Below are 21,492 nucleotides of genomic sequence, written 5' to 3' on the forward strand. Positions count from 1 at the left end.
ATATGACCATAAAAGTGCTTTAAAAGTGGCATGTTACCATAAGATGAGAACAGAAAAAGTACTGTTATGGAATGAAGCTTTCTTTCCTACATGGGATCCAATACAAAGACACCTTGAGACAACCACTGCAAGACTATCTGCAAAGTGTTAGATCTTAAGAAGGCAGCTTCTGCTTAATCATTTGACTCGTGTCACCATTAATTCAGATCTCATTCCTGATGAAGATCGAGCACACTTAGCACCACACTGTCACAGCACAACCACCTGCCTTATCTGTTGCAAATGTTAACTGAGCAAGAGAGCTTCTCAGGGCCCACTGCGGGGTTAGAGGCGAAACAAAACCTGGGCAGAGAAGTTTAGACCAATATTAATTTGGCGTTAGCCTTATTATTTCTGGATTACTAATAAGCTTGGGCAGGCAGTGAGCCCAGCATCCTCCTCCCAAGCTGTGGTAGAAAATCAGATAAAATATTGAAATGGGATCTTTTCACTAAGGCTGATACTAAAATGATCATGATGTTCTTAACTCTGTCAAGTATAATAAAGATGTTCAATCCTTTAAGAAGAGGTCATAGCCTAGACTATGCAGGTTTTTGTTTTAATTTCAACTGATGGTATTTTTCATTTCACCACCATGCAGAAGATCATGAATTTAAAAAATAAACTTGTGGTATGATCTTCCAGTTTTTTCTAGGAAACAGAATGAGTAAAGAAACAGCACTAATATTAAATGAAATTTCATATGCTTTTGAATGTAAAAAAGGAACATTATCATCATATAAAACCGACTGTCTACAGGGATAGGCCAGGAATCTATTCCCAAATTCTGTACATTCAGACACAGGGTAAAATAGAGGCTTCTCTTAAAACAGGAGGCTCTCCTAAAAAGCCCAAATGAACTCCTACCATACTGCCTTAAAATTAAGTTGCAGTTCAACATGTGCAACACAGAAATCACTTTGACTCTTACATAGCTCCCATGACTAAAATTATATTGTATATGAATTCTTACACCCTGCCATCTACTATTAGATAAATTACGATATTTGGTGTCATAATACAGCAACAAGGCAGAACGAAAAACCATTAACTTCAGTTTAATTTGACTCTCAATAATAAATTTCAACAGAACTGAAAAGTCATGTCAGTCTGTTTCTTATGGTCAAGGGCACTAGCCTCTGACTTTTCTTTCATATAAAATGTTGAAAATCATTTTCTTACCGTGCTCCAATGACATCAAAGAGATGCTGCCAGCGATCATTGATTTTGTTGAGTTTATCATCTATTTCTGCAACTCGGCTCTTGTTGCTAGCCTTGATTAGCTGATCACCCATTTGTTTCAAGTGAAGCTTATTTTCACTGAACAGGTTTATTTCTTCCATGCAATCCTGATAAATATACACAAACATTGCTTAATTCCCGGGCAAAACAAAACAACAAAACCAAAACAAAACTGTCTCTTTTCCTATGTCTGTGATGTGAGGTCAGGTTTGGCTTGCAATGGCTGAAGTTTCTACATTAGCATGTAGAACACTCTCACTTAAAAAAAAAACAAACCTCAATGGAAAAGCACTCTCACAATGAAACCACTATGAAAAAATAAGCAGCTTAAAGACTTGCAAGTGCCAGGAGTAAGTACTCCTAAGAATAGCAGTTTATTCTAACTTTGCCTCCGCTTTCCTGATTTAACATAATTTTTCAATCAAGCTACCTCAAAAGATCCAAAATCAAGTCTAGGATGGCTTTATTTTGCTGGTTTTCTAATCCAGAGGAGTCTGGGATTAGATAACAAGACCTTTAAGCCATGGGGAGGAACACTGAAGCAAACTAATGGTCCTGTTTAAAATCAAGCTAATACAAAAGTGTTAGAAAGCACTAATGGCATTGACTAGTAAGAAGGGACAGAATTAGGTTTTATTTTGGGTTGTGGTAATTTCTTGTTCACCTGACATGAGACCTACCCCATCCTTCAATTTTTTCTTTCCCTCTGACTACCTGTTTCATAACGACCAACGTGGGCAGAGGTGGTGAGAGCAGTGAGGTGCTCCCAGGACACCAGTGATCCCCAGCAGGGAAAGCTCTGAGCAGTGCTGTATGAGCGTGTGTGCCCAACAACCAAAACCCCCCCCAACTGCAACTCACATACATCACACTCCACGCCTAAATGCAGCCAGGTGGCATTTCTGTTTTGTATTATGCTCCAAGTCTGAACATCAAGAAGATTATAAGAGCTGAGGCTAGAAAAGCCCATCTTTTCAAAAAAGCCTGTATGTGCTGGTTTTATATCACGTATTGCTTCCAGAGGCAAGGAAGAAATGAGGAATGGTGTCTCTATAACGAGCTATCAGACTGCAATTGAAGAAAAGTGGCGTTACTACTTACCTTCTGCAATTTGTCTATCATGTCTTCAATGCTAACATCTGCAGTCTGCAACACTTTGCTTTCCATTTGTACCAGCCAGGAGCACAGTTCCTTATTCTTTTCATTGAACACAATCCAGGCATTGAGCCTGTCCTCGATCTCTTGCTTACGCAGAGACACCTATGGATAAACACACACATTAACGGCTGGCGACATCTTTCTCAGGAAGGACACTGGCAATTATGAGCCTTCTAATTTCTAGTCTGCACTTGATCATATTCCATTTTAAAAGAGCAGTTAGCAAATACCTCTAGCTTTCTTTTCAAAGCCAGCAAGCAGATTGTTATTACATCTTATTTTGGATAGCAGGAACGAAAGTTGGCTAGCAAACACCAGATTCTCTCCCTCAGAAGAATTAAACTGAGTCACAGCCTTATAAATAATGAGCTTACATAACAATTTAAATATTACTCATTGAAAACCTGAAAATGCCAAACAAAGAAGGAATATAAAAAATATAATTAATACATACTGTTTAGTACGGTCTCATATATGACACAAGAGAAGTAACACCTGGGTAACTTCTTATTTTTCTGCAACTGTACGAGAAACTTTGCAACTACCCACTGCAATTATTTTATCTATATAAAAACCTCCTTTTCTTTCAATTTGCTCACCAGTTCTTGGAGAACTTGAAAAAATCAGCATCAAGAATCCATACTTTTTATTGAAAACTATGGATATTTTTCCTTAAAATTACAATTGCCAGGACGGACAACAAATTGTCTAGACAGAGAAGTTTAGGTCTGGTGATGCCTGAATCAGCAAAGCTAGTATCACTGCTCCAACATCTCAGAAGCAGGGTCACTCTTCTACTAGCTAACAGTATTAATTTCTAGCCTAGGAGTCTTAAATATATATTTGTATTAATTTACGTACTTTGATGGATTCCTGTACTAGCATCTATGGGACAAAGGAAGTGAAAAATGGTACAAGTTCTACTAAAATAAAACAAGGCAAACAACTAACCCCTCACCCTCACCAATAAATTTTGTGTGAAGAAGACTGAGCATAACATTTTGCTTGCCTTGGCTGCAAATGGCCACTCTAAATATCACCCCATGGCAGGAAACATTCCTTCTTCACATCCAACATGCACCTTATACAGCATATGCCTTGTCAAAATTCCATTAGTGATTCTCCTAGACTACTCTCTAACACTACTTTTGTATTGGGTTTGCGTGGCAATGTTTTGGTAGTAGGGGGCTACAGGGGTGGCTTCTGTCAGAAGCTGCTAGAAGCTTCCCCCATGTCCAACAGAGCCAATGTTGCTCAGCTCCAAGATGGACCCGCCACTGGCCAAGGCCGAGCCCATCAGCGATGGCGGTAGCGCCACTGGGATAATGTATTTAAGAAGGGGGAATGAAAAAAAACAAAACTGCACAATTGCAGCTGGAGAGAAGAGTGAGAATATGTGAGAGGAACAACTCTGCAGGCAGCAAGGTCAGTGAAGAAAGAGGGGAGGAGGTGCTCCAGGCACTGGAGCAGAGATTCCCCTGCAGGCCATGGTGAAGACCATGGTGAGGCAGGCTGTCCCCTGGCAGCCCATGGAGGTTAGCGGTGGAGCAGAGATCCACCTGCAGCCCATGGAGGGCCCCACGCCAGAGGAGGCAGATGCTCCCCAAGGAGGCTGTGACCCCATAGGAAGCTCATGCTGGAGCAGGCTCCTGGCAGGACCTGTGGACACTTGGGATGCAGAGGAGCCCATGCTGGAGCAGGTTTTCTGACAGGACTTGTGACACCGTGGGGGACCCACGCTGGAGCAGTCTGTTCCTGAAGGGCTGCAGCACCCCGGGGAAGGGACCCACGCTGGAGCAGTTCAGGAAGAACTGCAGCCTGTGGGAAGGACTCACGTTGGAGCAGTTTGTGGAGGACTGTCTGCTGTGGGAGGGACCCCACGCTGGAGCAGAGGAAGAGTGTGAGGAGTCCCCCCTGGGGAGGAAGGAGTGCCAGAGACAATGTGTGATGAACTGACCGCAACTCCCATTCCCTGTCCCCCTGCACTGCTGAGGGGAGAGGAGGTAGAGAAATTGGGAGTAAAGGGGAGCCTGAGAAGAAGGGAGGGGTGGGGGTGAGAAGGTCTTTTAAGACTTGGTTTTATTTCTCATTAACTTACTCTGATTTGTTAATAAATTAAGCTAATTTCCCCAAGTTGAGTCTGTTTTGTCCATGATGGTAACTGCTGAGTGACCTCTCTCTGCCCTTATCTCCAAGCATGAGCCTTTCATTATATTTTCTCTCCCCCTTCCAGTTGAAGAGGGGGAGTGATACTGCAGCTTTGGTGGCACCTGGTGTCCAGGGTCAACCCACCATAACTTTGTACCTCAGAGTGAAGTTTAAGTGTGTAGTGCGGAAGCAAGACCAGCTCCATGCAACACCAGGGTCAAAATAGGAGGCATCAAATGATCTCCCACTATATCGCTTTTGTCCTTTGAATTCTGACTTTCTTTAAAGAGGGGATGGGGAGGTGAAAGTGATTTCTAAGTCTTTCATGCCAATCTAAGCAAAGAGATGAGGCCAAAAACACTGTCTTCGGAAACAGCGAAACCATCTCCAAAGTTCTTACTGGGAAGAATAATACTGGAGACCCCGGGGACCTCAGACAGTCTCCCTAAGAGGGCCTCTGCTCTGGGATGCTCCCTCATACCCTCAGCCTCAGAGATATGAAGGGTAAATCCCTCATCCTTCCTGTACCACTTGCAGCATCTCCCATGCGCAGAGGCGAGTTAACTTGGTCCATGAAAGAAGAGACTATGCATGTCACCAAAACCATCGTTAAATCCTGAAATGATCCTGACTCCATTTTTGCTTGCTAAACATGCGACAAGGCAGGATTTTAAGACCAGGAAGCACCTTTTAAGGTGGCTAAGCAGTACAGACGGGGGGTAAAACAGGAACGAGCGAAAAAGTCCCAGACAAGCTTCTAGGAACACAAGCCCTTCACTTCTCCCTGGACCAGCTGCCCCAATTCCAGCTCCATTTTGCATCCACAGTGGGATGCAGGAGCAATCTGAGCATTCCCAAGGGAATATCAAAGAACATCAAGGCCCAGGCCCAACCTGTATGCTAACGGTTCATTAGGACAGCATATTCGCTGATACAAATAGTTAAATCTTTGACCTACATGTACCTTGCAAGGGCAGCTATGTAAATGCTAATCCCTTGAGTGCATCTGCTCACTAAGTGTGCTTGTGTCCCTGCCCAGTCGGGCACAGGCATTTGGCTGCCCCGCTCCCATGGCCGTGACAGCTGCAGCCGCATCTCGTCTCGCTCTTAAAGGCTTTCACCTCTCTGCATTTATACTGCAGATTTTCCTTCGCACAATACATCCTGACTCTTCTAATCTGTTAGCCAAAACAAAGCAGTCGTGCTAGCAGCAGCACTGATAAAGTCTGCTTTCCTACCCTTGTGTCCAGCGCGGAGCATCTCTCCGGAGGCTCATGAGGGCTGGGTAAACATTTCAGTATGTCCCATCCGCTGCAGCACTGAATAGGTTCCTCCCACTACAGACTTTTGTGTGCCTCACACAGTCACATTAATGCCACCCCTTTCCTCTCCCCAAGATAGACTGAACTAAACGTTGTTCCCTCATGAAATTAAAATGGAAATTCTCAATAAAATCTGCACTTAAATTACTACAGGAAATTACTACTTGGATAGACTGTAGTGGGGTAAGTACAAAAGATAGCTTGATTTTCAGGGCTGTTCACCACAGTTGAAGCAGCAGGCATAAGCAGTTCACCAAAAAAAAGGAAAAATGACACAAGTTCTCTTATTTATAGGCTTAACTACAGATTTCCATTAGGAAAATGGTTCAGGCACTTTGATTTAAAAATAATGGCCTATATTTCTCAGGAGGGGGGACGGTGTCTCTGGAATTATTTTCAGAGTTCAGAAATAATAAGAGAAGAACACTGGTTGTAGATTAACCATCCAGATTAAGGCAAAGACACAAAATTCTTCTTTCTCATTGTAACGCAAAAAATAAACCCAAATAACTATTTCAACACACCAAAGTTTGTGAAATAAGCATAGCTGTTCGTTACTCTGGCAATATTCCCAAGATTGCTTTACCTTTGCCGGACTAAGGGTTAGACACGAAATACTAACTCGTTTCAATACTTCTTTACGAACTGTAAAATAAAATCTATTGATTTGTGAGTAAAGAGAGGCAAGAGTTTGGCTTGCTGGCATGTGGAGCCATACGGAGTAACTTAGGACCCCGAACTATTTTACTTCTTCCAATCCTGTTAACAGGGCAAAATAAACACACATTCAAACTGCATAATAACCTAATGAATCAAGTTCATGTGACTTTGCTGGTAAATGTTCCCCAGCAATTTTACATGCAGCACTAAATTAAGTGTAATATAGCAACAAGCCACAAAGAATGCAAACGTTTCACAGTATTTTACTGCTACAGAAAAGACAACTCAGTTCTTAATGTGTTTAAACCCAAGGAGCCAGTATTTAAACACATGTAAGTTTTCTTTATCAACTCTCCCGGCACTTTTTTTTACCATCAGATTGCAAAAACCTCCCCCTTCCTTCCCCTGCTTCATGCCCTCAGGCAATTCCTGTGTTTACACACACACACACACCCCACCCGCCCCCCCTTTGGCAGCCACACAGCCAGAACAAAGCCACCCAGTTCAGTCAACAGCTGCATTTGAGCCCTCTGCAATTCAGGCACTCGCTAGTCACAGAGGGTTCGCAAAAAAAAGTCTCAGCAGTCTGCCTCCATGAAACAAAGGGCAAACTTCAGCCCTGGTCAGCTGCACCAGAAGCAGCCCCATCCCGACCCAAGACTGTAAAAGCGAGCCAACCCCAAGGGAAATCCCTTCTGCTCCTCCACTCCCCCTCTTCTGCCAGGCCCTATGAATATCCTGCCATAAAAGCCCAGAGGAGGTGGAAGACTTACTCGCAAGCAGAGCTCTTCCCACTGCCTGTGCAAATGTTCAACTTGCTCCTTGAGCACCATCATGTCCTCGGTGAGGATGCAGTGAGCCAGCTCCACCTTCATGGCCCGCAGCTCCTTCATGTTGTGGGCCCAGTCTGCCAGCGACTGCTCCAGCTCCTGCATGGAAACGCACCCAGAGCAAGCCTTGGCACTAAGCTCCTCTGGTTTCCAAACCTGCTCGTTAATCCCCTGCCTGGCCTGTGGGGGAGGAGAGGAGGGGAATGTGCAGCCGCTTGTGCAGCGCTCGGCGGCTGGACTGGATGGGGTCCCTGTGTATTTGGCTCCAGGCCTGACTGGGAGCCCACTGGAGCCCAGGGCAGAGCTGCTGCTGATCAACTGGTGCAGCAGCAGCCTCCACTGCATCCCAAAGTGTGGAAAGGCTACCTGACCCCCTGCAGCTCCCCATGCTCCTCCAGGGCAGCGTTTGGGGTTTCACATCCAGGGAGGAACATACCCACTTCTTTGGTTGTGTTTTTTTTTTTTTTTTCTTTTTTTTTTTTCTTTTTTTTTTTTTTTAAAAAATTATTTTTGCCAAGTTGCTTTCCACCTGCACTTGTTCTAATTTCAGGCTATTTATTTAAAGACTAAAAAAATAAAACTGGTTCCCTTCTCTAATGCATGGCTTCACAGGCCCTTCATCAGATTTGTCATAAATATGGTGCTTTTAAACTGCTCATTCACAGAAATACACTCTTCTCTTCTGCTTTGTTCCCCCGACTCTCCTTTCCCTTTATAACAAGGTTATGCATTTTCCTTATCAGTGTTAAAATTGTCACCAAAAAACCAGAGACACCACTGCATGCAGCTGGGAAACACGATACTCCACACACGAGGCACTAGGTCCCACTCTGCGAGGCGGTTGCTGGGAAGTGGCACTGGCTCCTCTAACAAAAAAAGCTCTTACACAGGATCCAATTTGTCTTTTTAAAGGGAAAAAGATTGTCAGTGTTTGCTTCAGAAAAAGCATGCTGGTTCCAAGCCCTGCAAGCATTTTTATAGGTCTTTTGATGCAGTCACTTATCTAAATAATAATAATAAAAAAATCTGATCTGCTTCAACACTGGAGGACAAAAACCAAACAAACCTGAGACTAAAATTTACCAGAGCTCACAAATTACTCCCTACAGATGCACACACATGCATTTATAAATCTTAACAAGGGTTGAATCCCTGCGTTAACAGAGCTAACGATGGAATTTCATGGGACTTTGCTAGCCTTGTATAAGGTCCAGGCCTGAGAGAAAAACAGCTTTATTCCACAGAAGAGTGAAATGCAGGGAAAGGAAAGGAGGTCCCGTCTCCCCCATGCCATTTTGGTCCTTTATTACACTGTGACAGCCAAGAGCAGCAACTGCACTGACACTGTCTGACCCTGACGCCTCAGTGGCTGAATTTCTCTTACTGGAATAAGAGACAGGAGCTGCGTGCTGCCATCTCACAAATAATTCAGGGCTACAGCAAGACTGCTGCCATGGGAAAGGCAGCCAGCACTCACAAAGAAGATTTTACACAGCTGATAATGAGTTCAAAGCCTTGGCTCGTTAATAAGCTTATTTGTTCCCACTACATAGGTCAACAATTCACTTCATAAAAGGATGATGAAAGACTGACCAGTCCAGACGAAATGTCTCCTACCCCTTGGAAATGCTTTCTTTGCCATTTAATTTTCACCGTGCACTATGGGCTGCAAGGGCTTTTGCCACTCCCTTACTCTTAATTTTCCTTCTCTTTAATTATTCTCAGATCCCTCAGGTATGCATGGTGCTTTGCAGACTTACAAGGTCTCTCGCCTGAGGAGCTCCCTGTCCAGAATGGATTGGAAAACAAAAAGGGAGATTCAGCCATTAGCATAGCAGCCATTTGAGCTAGGACCAGGGAGGTTTTTTCCCTTTTGTTTGGGAACTACTTATTCGGTATATTCAGACTGTGGAAAAGGGGATGCAGGAGAAAAAAAATCCAAACACTACTATTACTCTTGTAATTTTCATGGTCAGCTGGACTTTGCAGATTGGCACCAATCAGGATGGTATAAAGGAGAGAAATTCAGTGTCACAGAAGAGCAGGTAAGAGGGAAAATTTATTTTACAGGGATCAGGTGTTGTGCAAAGACTACAGCTATTTAAATACAATATGGCTGTTCAATACCTTAATGTGTTCCTTTGCTTTGTAGAGCTCTTCATGTTCAACTGGAAGTGAATCTTTCACTTTCTCCTTTAGCTCTTGCAGCCTGCTTCCTAATTCCTTGGCTTGCTTTTCACAGCAGTCCCAACTCTGCTCAAGGAGACCCAAGGAAGTTATAAAAGGTGAAGATACTGTATGCTAACATGTTGAACCATATGGATATGTTACAAAATAGCCTCTTGAACCACTGAAGTAAAAAAAACATGTGCTCTGGTCAATTGAATTTTCTTTTTGATACATAGTACCACCCACAAGAATTTGGTTCATGGATTTACAGAACTTGAACCCTCTCTTCTATTTAAGGTTCGCCTCACGGAGCATTTCTGCTCGTTTTGTTTTGTCCAACCCAAGAAGCTGTAAGCATAGTTTGTGGGCTGGGGATCATATCGATGACAGTATTCAAAGACATATCGATGTGCTGACTAGCCATGAAAGCAAATTCATTGCTCTAAGGAAATAAATATGACCTACCCTTTCTGTTTAGAGGTGCAACAGGAGGAGCAGGAATTCATGCTAACGCCCTCTAAGCTAAATTTTAAGCTCAGGATTCGCAGCCTGAAAGAGGAGAGAGCTCCAGGCCACAGGGAGCATAACAATAATCAGAGTGGGAACATCCATTGTAGCAACAAATGGATGCCAACTCCATTTTCCTTTGGAGAATCAGGGGACCACAGTTTTACCTTCCCACATGCCCTGATTGCACATGACAGGTACTTCCCTTGGAGGCCCTTGGCAGCGAGCAGCAGCTCAGCATTTGCCTTGTTGCTACAGAGCTCAGCCCTGGGGACTGTGGGGCAGGGCAGCTCTCGAGACCCGATGCCAGAGAAGCAGGTGCTGCTCCTCCCTGGGGAAGGAATCATCTACCTGTAGGGTGCTGCTGAGCTGCATCGTCTTCTTCTCCAGCTGGGCCTGGGTGTACCCCCAACTCTGCTGTAACTGGCTGAGCTCCTCCTGGAGAACAGCGTTGGTCTCGGGATCAGAGACAGTGCGCAACTTCTCCCCGACATCGATGATTAAGGAGTACATGGCTTGCCACCTCTGAAGAATCACTGCCTTACTCTTCAAAAGAAAAAAAAAATTTTAAATTTCTAAGCTGTTCTTAGCAAGCTTTAGAAGCGCACTCCTGGCATTTCGTTTGGGAAGAAGCGAAGACTCACAAAGGGAGTTATGAGGCACTAGTTTGTCCACATTCATGAAAGGCTAATGAAGAGATCTGCTTTTTTAATTTCAGAAAAATCAGATACTTTCTGATCTATAAAACTCTACAATAGCTTTCACAGACTGAATCTATAGAGTAAAAGTGGAACAGTTACAAAAAGATGGAAATTCAGTTGTATGAGTTATTCAGAATAAAAAAAACAGTTTAAGTTCCGTTAGCACCTCTAGCATCAACAACTAAGACAATTTTTTTTCCCGACATAACAGCTCTGTTAATCATGACATACTCCAAGTGAAGTAAGCCATCAATAAAAATTTGCCTACAACACAAATTGGTCTAATTGTTTCTTTCTGTAAGAACAGCAGAAGGGAAGGGCAATTTGGAATAGGAGGGAGAAGACTTTCTGGCTTTTCTCACTAAGGAAAAGCATGAGCACCGACTTGTAAAATCCACTGAAAATCATCCTTAAACAGCAGGTAAAAATAAAGATTAAATAAATAGGGCAAGCGCCAAATGGAATACTGGTAATGTGTTAAACCATCAACATTAGTTGTGTGGGAACAGAATAAATCTTGGACCATGCAAATAGCATTCAATAGTGTGTTTTTGAAAGGTTTTATTTTGCCTCAAGCAGCAATCAGGTTCACTACTTGGTTGTACTTTCTTATAAAATAGAGGTGCATAATTAAATGGAAAACCAAGGTGCCCAAAATTAACAAAGGAAAATATTTTTTCCACTGCACATAAAATGCAGAACTTACTGCCCTGAAGAACTGCTGCCCAGGTCTGTGCATCCTGGAGTGGCGGCTCCAAGGACAGACCCCTTGCACGTGCTTTATCCCCTGCTCTGGGCAGCTCCTGCCCATCCCTGCACACACAGGACTCACTTGGTCCCTCTCGCCCCATTTGTGCCTGCTTCCTTCAGGCAAACTGCAAGGCCTGCATTCAGCAGCCGTGTCAATAAGGTGCATATAGACCTAGAGGGTACCTGCTGAGCAGGGTTCCTGCCTAATCTCCCTGGCACTCTGCATTTCCATGTTCATATCAGTAATATTTTTAAAGCATACAAGGCTACTGACAATGCTGACCAGGACATTTCGTAGTATAATGAGCCTTTCACAATGTCACTGTTTTCTCATCTGTGCTCAGCTTTAAGAAAAAGTGTCAGCAATTTTTTTTCCCCAAAAAGCATGTGATTTTAAAGCTTTTTACCTTACTGGACAGAAGTTGTTTCAGTCTGAGAAAACCCACAGATTTTAGATTTATGAGAAATAAATACAGTACCTTGAAATCATGAATTAGATTTCTAAGCTGGTGAAGGCTGTAGCAGTCCTGGCTCTTCACAGCTACGAGGAAGCCGTTTGTATCAGCAAGAAATCTGCTGAGACTCCGGAGGGAACTCCTGAAGAGCTGCCACTGGCTCACAAGTCCATCGATATCTTTCTTCCTCTGCTGAACCATACGAATAACATTCTGCCACTGCTCTTTCAGCATCGTGAGCTTGGAAATAAACGCTGTTCTGAAGATGACAAGTGTTGAGCGTTAATATATTTTGACCTCAAGGCTGCGTTTTACAATAATTGTGATGGATTTCCATTTGCATTACTGTATTCTAATTACAGTAGCCAACTACGCAAAAAGCTCTATGCAGCCCTAAGCTCAGCCCTGCTCTCTGTATTCTATATTTTAAGCAATCAAAAAAACCCTTTTACATGATACAAGAATGGATAATGCAAGCCATTCCTGCTATTGTGGTATAGCCACATGTATAGTACAGCAATCACAGAAACAATATGCACTAAACACTTCTCTGAAGAAGAAGGTGGTGAATGCAAGTGAGATGAGATCTCTGATTATGCTGCAAAAATTGATCTGTGCTTTTACCAGGCTGTAAGCAGGAGTTCAATCATCATTCTATCCTACAGCAGTGGGACCTAACAGCAAAGTGAAAAGGCTCGGTGTTGTTACTGAAACCATTCAAGCAGATTTTTGGCCTCTCCTACAACATGGTTAGATGACTCAGCAGACCGAGCTGGAGTAGTTAAGACAACCCCTATCTATCAATTCTGCTCCTCTGTAGGAGGTCACAGCCCCCAGATTAGTTCTTACACAAACAGCTGTGGTTGTGAGGCTAGTTTCAACACAAAAATCCAGCAGCTTTGCTTAGTTTAGCTCTACCTTCCCTGGCATTTTTAAGCCAAGCTACGGGACTTCATACTGAAGTGGCTGAGGGGAGCCCGCACACCGTCCTGCCAACTCTCTGGGAACAGCCAGCTTTGGCAGAGAGGGGGTAATGTCTTCACAGCAGAAATGCCTGAGGCAGTTGAACCTCTGCTCACAGATATTACTTGCTGCTTCTCATTCTACGTTGATTAAGAGAAAAGTATAAGATTATTCTGATTAAAAACAGGTTTAGCTTATGTTTGGATTGTGTGGTCAATGACTCAATGCACTGTCGTGCATGCCAGGGGCAATGTGAATAGTCTCACACCTCTGCACTTTAAAAAGCAGAGAGGTTCTTCATATGCAGTGTCTTCATTACTTTCTGCAGGAAGGTAGCTGCTTAACCACGGTTTCAACAACTGCAGTAGCAGTAGACAAGGAAGCCTCCTGCCCAGGAGCACTTATTTTTGTAAGGCAGACCATCCTATTACTACCCAAAATGCAGTCTGGTGAGGGCACCTGTGTTTCTTTCTCATTGCACCTCCTCACGCTTTTTCAAAATGTGCTGGGGGTTATTTAAAGAGTGAACCTAGTCAAGAATTCAGGTTTACATCCTCATGAGAGCAAAGGCTCAATACCAATTCCAAGGAAGAGAGCATATTCACTGAATTACCAAGATCTTAGGAAGAAAAATAAATATATTACCTTTTCTCTGCTTCTCCGGATTCCAAGAAGAGTAGAACTTTTGCTATGATAGAATTAAATGTCTGCTGATTTATGGAAATCTCAGTTTGCAGCATCTGAAATACCATGAGAATAACAGTTTTACTATTCATTGACCAACTTTTGCTATGAAAGCTGGCTCTGCTCTTCTGGAGTGACAGCATTTATTTAGCTTTAAATGCTGAAAGCTCTACTATTTTCAAGTGCTAGTATCAAATGCATCCTAAAAGATTCCACATTTTTTGGTTACCAGGGGGAATTTGCACGTATGTGGTAGCAGAACCCACCAGGAGCAAGCCTAAAGCTTGCTGGACTCCTGAATGAGAAATGCAGTCTAGACAGAAACTCATAGAAAAGGTTTAAAAAAGCTACATATAAGGGTGAATTTACTCTTTATCACAACGAGCCACAGTTTATTCTATAAATAATTTCATTTCAATGAATGAATTGGAGGGAACTAGGTGAAAGAGAGAAAATAACTTTCTGTGGACCCTAATGACTATCTCTTACATGCAGAGACTTAACACTCAGTGGAATTAGCAGTAGTACTTTGGGTAGTGTGAAGCTGTGGTCCACTGCGGCAGAGAAAGCTCACCCTAACAGTTCATGGTAGTTAGCATTTACCATATTTCTTTTTCTGTATTTTGGTGGTTTTTCCATCCTCCCACTACTACAACAAAGTCTATAGATAGATACTTTGCTTAGAATTGCATCCACATGCTACTGGTAACACGCAATGTGCCTTCTCTGAATGGATACTGTCATACATGTGTGAAGCACTATCTCTCTATAACAAGTAGAAAGTGTTTGGAAAAATGCCAGTGCAACGTATGTCCTCCAAAATCTAACAACTGCTCAAAATGGAAATATGCTGTGAAAACATTTAGTTTTAAATGCAGTTCTTCCAGAAACTGGTACGGTTCATGCCAGATCACCGGCAAACTGCCTAGACAATTGCCACAGGCTTCAGTGCTCTAGGACAGGCAGACAGGTGAGTAACCTCAGGGATGGAGAAATCTAGGACTTCCATGATGCAACACTTAAGATGCACTCCTAAAGATCTGATCCCTACAAAAAGGGATCCATCCATTTTGGAAAAGGATTTTCACATTTCAAAGTTTTCCTCTGAATAAGTACAAGGCCACATCAAGAGTGAAATGTTCTGTAAAACTCTGCCCAGATCCAATTTCAAAAGGCACAGTATTTTCTTTTGGTTTCCCCCCGCCTTCACCATTCAAGAAGATGCTTCCATTTTTAGAGTTAGCTTTACCTCATATACTCTCTGTTGCTCCTGCAGTTCTTCAAACTGTCCTGGAATATTTGTTTTTAAGGCCTCTTTCATTTTTTCTAAGAATTTAATCCAGTTTTCACATTTTTGGAAGAATTTATTTTCATCATTTTGAGTTCCCTCAAGCACACTGTAAAACAAAAGAAATCATCAGAAACTGTTGTGTTGGTTGTTGCTTTTCTGGATATGTTTGCATACGGTCTAACATGGTGGTTAGTAATACTACCATAGCAGGGTTTTGCTTGGCACTTTGCTACAGTCTTCACATATGAACATCCAGATTTTTGCTTCAAGTGAGTTGTAAGACAAATAGCCACTGAGCAACCTGGAGTAAGTTGAAAGGGCAGGCATTCAACTTGGAAAGCCCCTGAGAAAGCTGAGAACAGATTGCAAGACTTCCCATGCTTTAATTTGGTTTTGATTTCCCTCACAGAAAAGGAAATGGTTAGTAGTGATTTTTTGTTTGTGTTTCGGACCTGCAGCGTTCCAGAGCAGCTGCTGTTTTCTGGCTCCACTGCCGAGTCAGGCTCTGCATTTTCTTCAGGGTGAAGTCACTGAGTGGCACCTTAATGCTTGCTTCATTCAAACTCTCTATGCTTGGAGAAAGTGCAGCAAGCTCCAGTGTGTGATTCTGGAAGTAATAAAAGAAAGTAAATGCAAGAAATACTGCCTTTCTTTCATTTCAAAGAAATACAGAAGCCTCTTCAGTAGGAAGCATCTGAATGTTATGCATCCAAAATGCTAACTCAAAACACCCAACATTTTTGTGTTAATTCAAAGAATATAGGGAACAAGAGAGTCACAATCCCCTTGCACAGAGCCTACTTTTCCAACAGTACTGAACAGATACTCAAGAGCTGGTACTTGCAGATTTATTTTGTACCCTACATTGAGGGCAAGAGGGTAGCTCCAGAGCAAAGCTAGGGAAAAAGATCTCACATCAACCTCAAAATCTATGTGATTTTCCTCCCCTCCATGCACGCATCTGGCCTGCAATGCACGTCTGGAGTTTTTATTAACTTAAATCATTGTTTCTTGTGTTCTGGATGAGATTTTAGTTACTCTGATGGAAGTACTATAACTAGGATACTTCAGACAGAGAGTTTCTTGAAGCAGGCAAGAGCTGGTATCCTACGGACACTGCACTCCCAAGCATGTATGTTTTTGTACTTGGGAAACCAAACATACCATGAGCAATTCTGAGTTGTCTGTTTCTCCCTCTAGACAGAGGCTGTCGAAGGCATCTGTGCAGTTCTTGACATGACCCTCCAGCGTTTCAAGACAGTTATTGAAATCCTCCAGTTGTAAAAGATTGAACTAGGGCAAATATTGCATATTTATGTTAATTATGATTTAATATTCATATTCAATAAACAAAAAGGAGCAATAACCAGTATAGTCAGGAAAACAAACAGATGTTAAATCCAAATTCCAGTGTATTTATAACTCATTAACTGAACTTTTTCAGGTTTTGCATTGGATAAGGGGAAAATTCCAGCCAAAGCAGAGCGCCAGAAACCGAATCTCTAAATCCTGAGAGATTTTATATATGGATGGAAAGAATAGGGGCATCTGCAATACCTTTTAGTAGCTTTGGGAGGTTTGTTTTATTGGGAAATTGGAAAGCCAAAACTTAGTTTATCAGAGGGAAGAAGCTTGTGAAAATAATATTACTTTGAGCTACACACAGGGCCCGCTCCCATGTGCCTACAGCCAAGGCTGTGCAGATTACATGAACTCTGTGGAGAGAAATAACTAAGGCTGGAATTCAAAATTTTTATTCACTAGGTGGGTTTCTTTGGGTCAGGGAAAAAAATGCTGGGGAACTTTTTTCTTTCTTGGAGGAATTATGCTCCACATCGCCAAGAACACTGAAACATCAACATTTTTATAAGGAATGAATGGCAAAAATTGGTGTGGGGAGAGAGGTTCTGTGGTAATACTATAGGGTCACACCAGAGAAAATAACTACCCAGAAATTAAATTTTTCATGGAGCAAGAAGTTCACAGGGAATAAAAGACATCTGTTATCATCACAAAGAGATCTGGCTTCCAGCCTTTGAACTATGCTGGTAGATGGAGTCATAGAGCTGGCTGAAAATTTTTTGATGAATTTGGTTTTATTTTAGAACAGAATAATTCACTAAAACCAGACTTTTTCACAGAAACAGACTAATTTTACATCAGTAAATGTACAGCAGTACATTCTGTACTTGGCACTGCTGAGGCCACACCTTGAATGCTGTGTTCAGTTTTGGGCCCCTCAGGACAAGACAGACATTGAGCTGCTGAAGCGTGTCCAGAGAAGGGCAACAAAGCTGGTGAAGGGTCTGGAGAACAAGTCTTATGAGGAGCGGCTGAGGGAGCTGAGGTTGTTTAGCCTGGAGAAGAGGAGGCTGAGGGGAGACCTTATCGCTCTCTGCAACTACCTGAAAGGAGGTTGCAGTGAGGTGGGTGTTGGTCTCTTCTCCCAACTAACAAGCAATAGGGCGAGAGGAAACGGCCTCAAGTTGCATCAGGCAAGGTTTAGATTGGATATTAGGAAAAATTTCTTTACTGAAAGAGTGGTCAGGTATTGGAACAGGCTGCTCAGAGAGGTGGTGGAGTCACCACCCCTGGAGGTGTTAAAAAAATGTGTGGATGTGGCACTTTGGAACATGGTTTAGGAGGCATGGTGATGTTGGGCTGATGGTTAGACTTGACGATCTTAGAGGTTTTTTCCAACCTTAATGATTCTACTATTTGCTTGGAAGTTTTCTCAGGAATTCCTGTGCAGAGGGGAAGTCAATCTCACAGCACTCCAGTGGGCAGAGCATCATATGGGGAAACCTGGATCCCTCGCTACTCTGCCTGAACAGGGATGTGAATCTGATCTTCAAAATTACATCAAATGACCAGTTTTCTGTTTGGTTTTAGGTACATTGTGTGCACTTTTATCAAAGCAAACTGAAGCCCTTAGGTTTTTTCTAAGGCAGAGCTGAGAAAGTTTACAACTTACTTCAAAGTTCATAGAATAAAAATACATTTCCTAACCTTTAATCATCCGAGGGTCCCCCATACTGCTTGGCTGTAACAGGTTCACTTACAAAGGCTTGCTAGAGCAACACAAAGAGGTAGGAAAGGTGGAACCCTCCCTTCATCTGTCCCTCTGGCTTCATGTATTATTACTTCACATAGTTGATCATACTGTCAAGTTTTATTTTAATTTCATTTCAATTCAAGAACTACAGGGCTCTAGTGAAGAAGTCACCTCATACTGACAGCTAATTTAATATTCAAAAACATACCTCCAATTCTTCTAACTTCCTCTGCAACATCTTTTCCAAATAAGCAGCTCTCTGGAGCGGCTGCAGCTTCTCCAACAGAATGGCTTGTGCAGTTGTCCCAGTCTGCTGTTTTATCCTATCAGCCAGCAAAGAAATCTGGATACGGCATCCTGTTATGTTTTGAAGGCCATGCTGTACATTCTGATGAGAGAAGGGGAAAGGAAAAAAAAAAGTCACCAAATGAATCCGATTGTCATTCACGTGCCACTTTCATTTAGTATCTTTTGCTGCTGTAACTAAGCTCTTTTTGTTGATCTCTGGGAGACAAATCCAGCTATGGTGAAAGCTTCAGTCTTTTACTTAGAGGATAACAAAAATTGCATCCATTGATTTCAGTACCGGGAAAGGCACAGTTCAAAGTTCAGTGGAACACCAGTGACTTCAGGCAGTGGGATACTACTGCTACAGAGAAGATATGGGGAGAAATCAGAATATCCCTCTCTACAGAATCGATTTACACTAGCAGATGGAGAAACCGGCCCATGCTGCAGAAATGCTATTATGTTACAAACATGCCAGTACTTTGGATCCCTTAGTGACTGAGGACTGTGGTTTTGATTTTATTTTTTCCCCTTTGCTACAGAAATGATGATATAAAATTAAATTCTAAAGGCAGTACAAGAACAAAGGGAGTAATTTTATACTCATTCAATGTACTTGATTGTTGGGGTTTTTTTGACCTGAACAGCTGTCATTCACGTTTAGCCATGAAAGCCCCTGGAGTTTACCACCATATATTTTCTTTTCTGTGTATAATGAACAAAGACTTCTGACTGATAGCAAAGAGCAGACATGTTTGCCTAAATGCAAAATGGCTCTTAGTTCCTTACCCCTGTCTTTGGAATGGATCATATTGTAAACTGTCACTTCAGCCATTTAGTAAATAACCTATTTTGATATCTTACTCTCTGTATAGGACTTTATTTTTATTTACTGTGGCAACAGAGTTCCATAAAATCATAATCTTTCCTAATATATACTAGAGGAAAAGATCAGAGATCAAATCACAGTTTTGTAATGCACATGTATTTTCAAATACAGATAACTCATGCCATATCACTAATCTCCATTCTTTAACTTGCCACTTTCAAAAAACCACAATAAATTCTGTGTGTCCTACCCACACATACCAGGACAGGATCTATGGTGCTAGTGGCACTCTAGTGGTCACGCCCTGCTTAGTAGGTGCAAAACTCCTCCCAAAATATTTCCAGAAAATGTGATGCGTTTTTGCTGACATATTGATGAATTTATGTCACAGCTGTTAATAAATCAGAAGAAAGTGAAAATGTTTGGGTCTAAGCTTTGCTGCTGTCAGTTGTTTCTGACACAGGAAGAAATATATTGAGTTCTCTTTCCCATAATGTAAAGTTTCTTAATTGGCCACATACAAAATGGAGTACTTCGGACTTCTTGCAATATGTGGCTAGAGGTTCATAAAGCATGATGAACCATTGCTCTGTCCTGAAAAAAGGATTATTATATTTCTTTATTGCAGTCTGAAGAAACCAAAATGTCAGAACCTAATGACAGCTTTGCTGCCTGAGAGTGTCAAATGTACCCTGTGGTCTCAGCATGAGATCTCATTTGCTTAAAGTCTGAAGCGTTTAGAATAATCTAATGAGCTCAGAAATCTGTGAACTTATCAGACCAGGCCAAAAAAAAAAACCCAAGCCCAAATAAAACCAATTTGAAGACTGCAGAAGACCTCAAGACGGTCCTGTGTTCTGGAAAACTGGTCTTTTTTCCCCAGTTATTATTCCAGCAGGTATTAGCTCTCCTCCCAAGCAGTGCCCCATAAAGTAAATAATTTTTGGTTTAATGATTCCTTCCAGCACATCCCTGATCCTTTGTATAGAGCAGAACAGGGCAGAGATGCAATATGATTGTTCCCTTCTACTCTCTTCTCATGCTATGCTAACTCTAGTTTGATTTGGTCTCAGGATCTGGTAAAAGTATTTAAAGGAAATGCAATGGTGCCTGTTAATGGAAAAAACCCACAGAGTTCACATTTTCCACTGACTAGATTTGGGGGAAGAGCAGGGAGGAAGATGTTCTTTTGATCTGTTTCTCAACAATAAATCGTGGTCTGTACTAGGCAGTAGAAACATATTCATATACCTTTATGTTCTGTATCCTTTGCTTCAGGGTTTCTATCATGTTATCGTCAGGCATGTGAGCATCCAAGAGCTGAGTGCACTGCTCTTTGAGCTGTTGTAACTTGGCTAGTGCCTCAGTGCATGAAGTATTGAAGGGCTCCCAAAGCTGCAGGGTCGCTTGCGCTGCCCGTAGTTGATCTGCGATATCTTCATTCACTGAGTTCCACCTGCCAATATATCAAAAGATAGGAGTGTTTTCCTAGTAGATTCTCCTCCAGAATATGATTTAGTGTAGAATTCCTGTGGCAGTTTCTTTGCATTCATACCCACGTTACTGAAAGCCCACAGACACAGCACCATTTTTTGCTCTGTGATCCACCACAAAAAAGGTAGTATCAGCTACTCCTCACACAGGTGCTCTTAGACAGATGAGTCGTATTAATACAGATGTAAAAATCTGACAGACATTCAAGTCCTGCCTCAGCAACTTTTTAAATACTAATAACTGGGGGTCTTTTTTGCAAGCTTACCTGGTGTGTGCCTCCGTGCACTTCTGTTCAATAATCTCTGCAAAGGAGGGGGAGCAGTTCTTCTTCAGGTTACCAGCTGCAGCCTGGAGCTTGGCCCAGCTTTCTTCACTGTTCTCCGATTCATCTTGAAGAGACTGCAAAAAGGAATATTGCAATTCGTTGTAGAGATGAACAACTTAAGTATAGCTTCCCCTATAGATTGGTAGGGTAGCAATAATGCCACAAATTTGCAGGACGGATTACAACGTTTGTGAAAAATGTAACATCTGATCCTAAAAATTAGGAAGCTGAAAGAGAGCTGAAATCGTCCAAGTTAAAAAAAAAAAAAAAAAATCATTCAGGAGGCCTATTTTATACTGAGGTAATTTATCTGCTCTTAAAGAAACAGCTAATTTAACAAACCCACAGTCCTGAACTGATTAAATTAATTCACTAGAAACCAAAAATGGTTTTATATTAAGCCACTGTTTCAGGGAAATTTATACTGGCATAAAGTTGGCTGACAACTCCTGTCCCCAGCTGCGTGTTCCCCTGCCTGATACAGGCAATTGCAGAACCCTGCCATGGATCCTATCTGAGAACCGATCCAGATTAAAAATAAAGAGGGAGATGGAAGGAAGGAGGTAAGAAGGTGCCCAGTTC

At 42.2% G+C, this 21,492-nt stretch overlaps 1 protein-coding gene across 1 annotated transcript in view; it reads right to left on the reverse strand.

Moving 5' to 3' along the window:
• The window catches only part of SYNE2 (spectrin repeat containing nuclear envelope protein 2), a 197,669-nt gene that overhangs the window by 33,787 nt on the left and 142,390 nt on the right, over positions 1–21,492 (reverse strand). Inside the window, exons 88-100 of the mRNA XM_064460954.1 lie at positions 20,851–20,984; positions 20,343–20,547; positions 18,183–18,362; positions 16,084–16,212; positions 15,372–15,526; positions 14,878–15,025; positions 13,590–13,684; positions 12,006–12,240; positions 10,427–10,621; positions 9,527–9,652; positions 7,343–7,498; positions 2,383–2,541; positions 1,222–1,388 (exon numbers count right to left, since the gene is read on the reverse strand). Of these exons, the coding sequence (XP_064317024.1) occupies positions 1,222–1,388; positions 2,383–2,541; positions 7,343–7,498; positions 9,527–9,652; positions 10,427–10,621; positions 12,006–12,240; positions 13,590–13,684; positions 14,878–15,025; positions 15,372–15,526; positions 16,084–16,212; positions 18,183–18,362; positions 20,343–20,547; positions 20,851–20,984 (2,084 nt within the window). The remainder of the gene's footprint in view (positions 1–1,221; positions 1,389–2,382; positions 2,542–7,342; positions 7,499–9,526; positions 9,653–10,426; positions 10,622–12,005; positions 12,241–13,589; positions 13,685–14,877; positions 15,026–15,371; positions 15,527–16,083; positions 16,213–18,182; positions 18,363–20,342; positions 20,548–20,850; positions 20,985–21,492) is intronic.

This window comes from Phalacrocorax carbo, chromosome 9, assembly GCF_963921805.1.
Source record: "Phalacrocorax carbo chromosome 9, bPhaCar2.1, whole genome shotgun sequence".
Taxonomy (NCBI): Eukaryota; Metazoa; Chordata; class Aves; order Suliformes; family Phalacrocoracidae; genus Phalacrocorax; species Phalacrocorax carbo.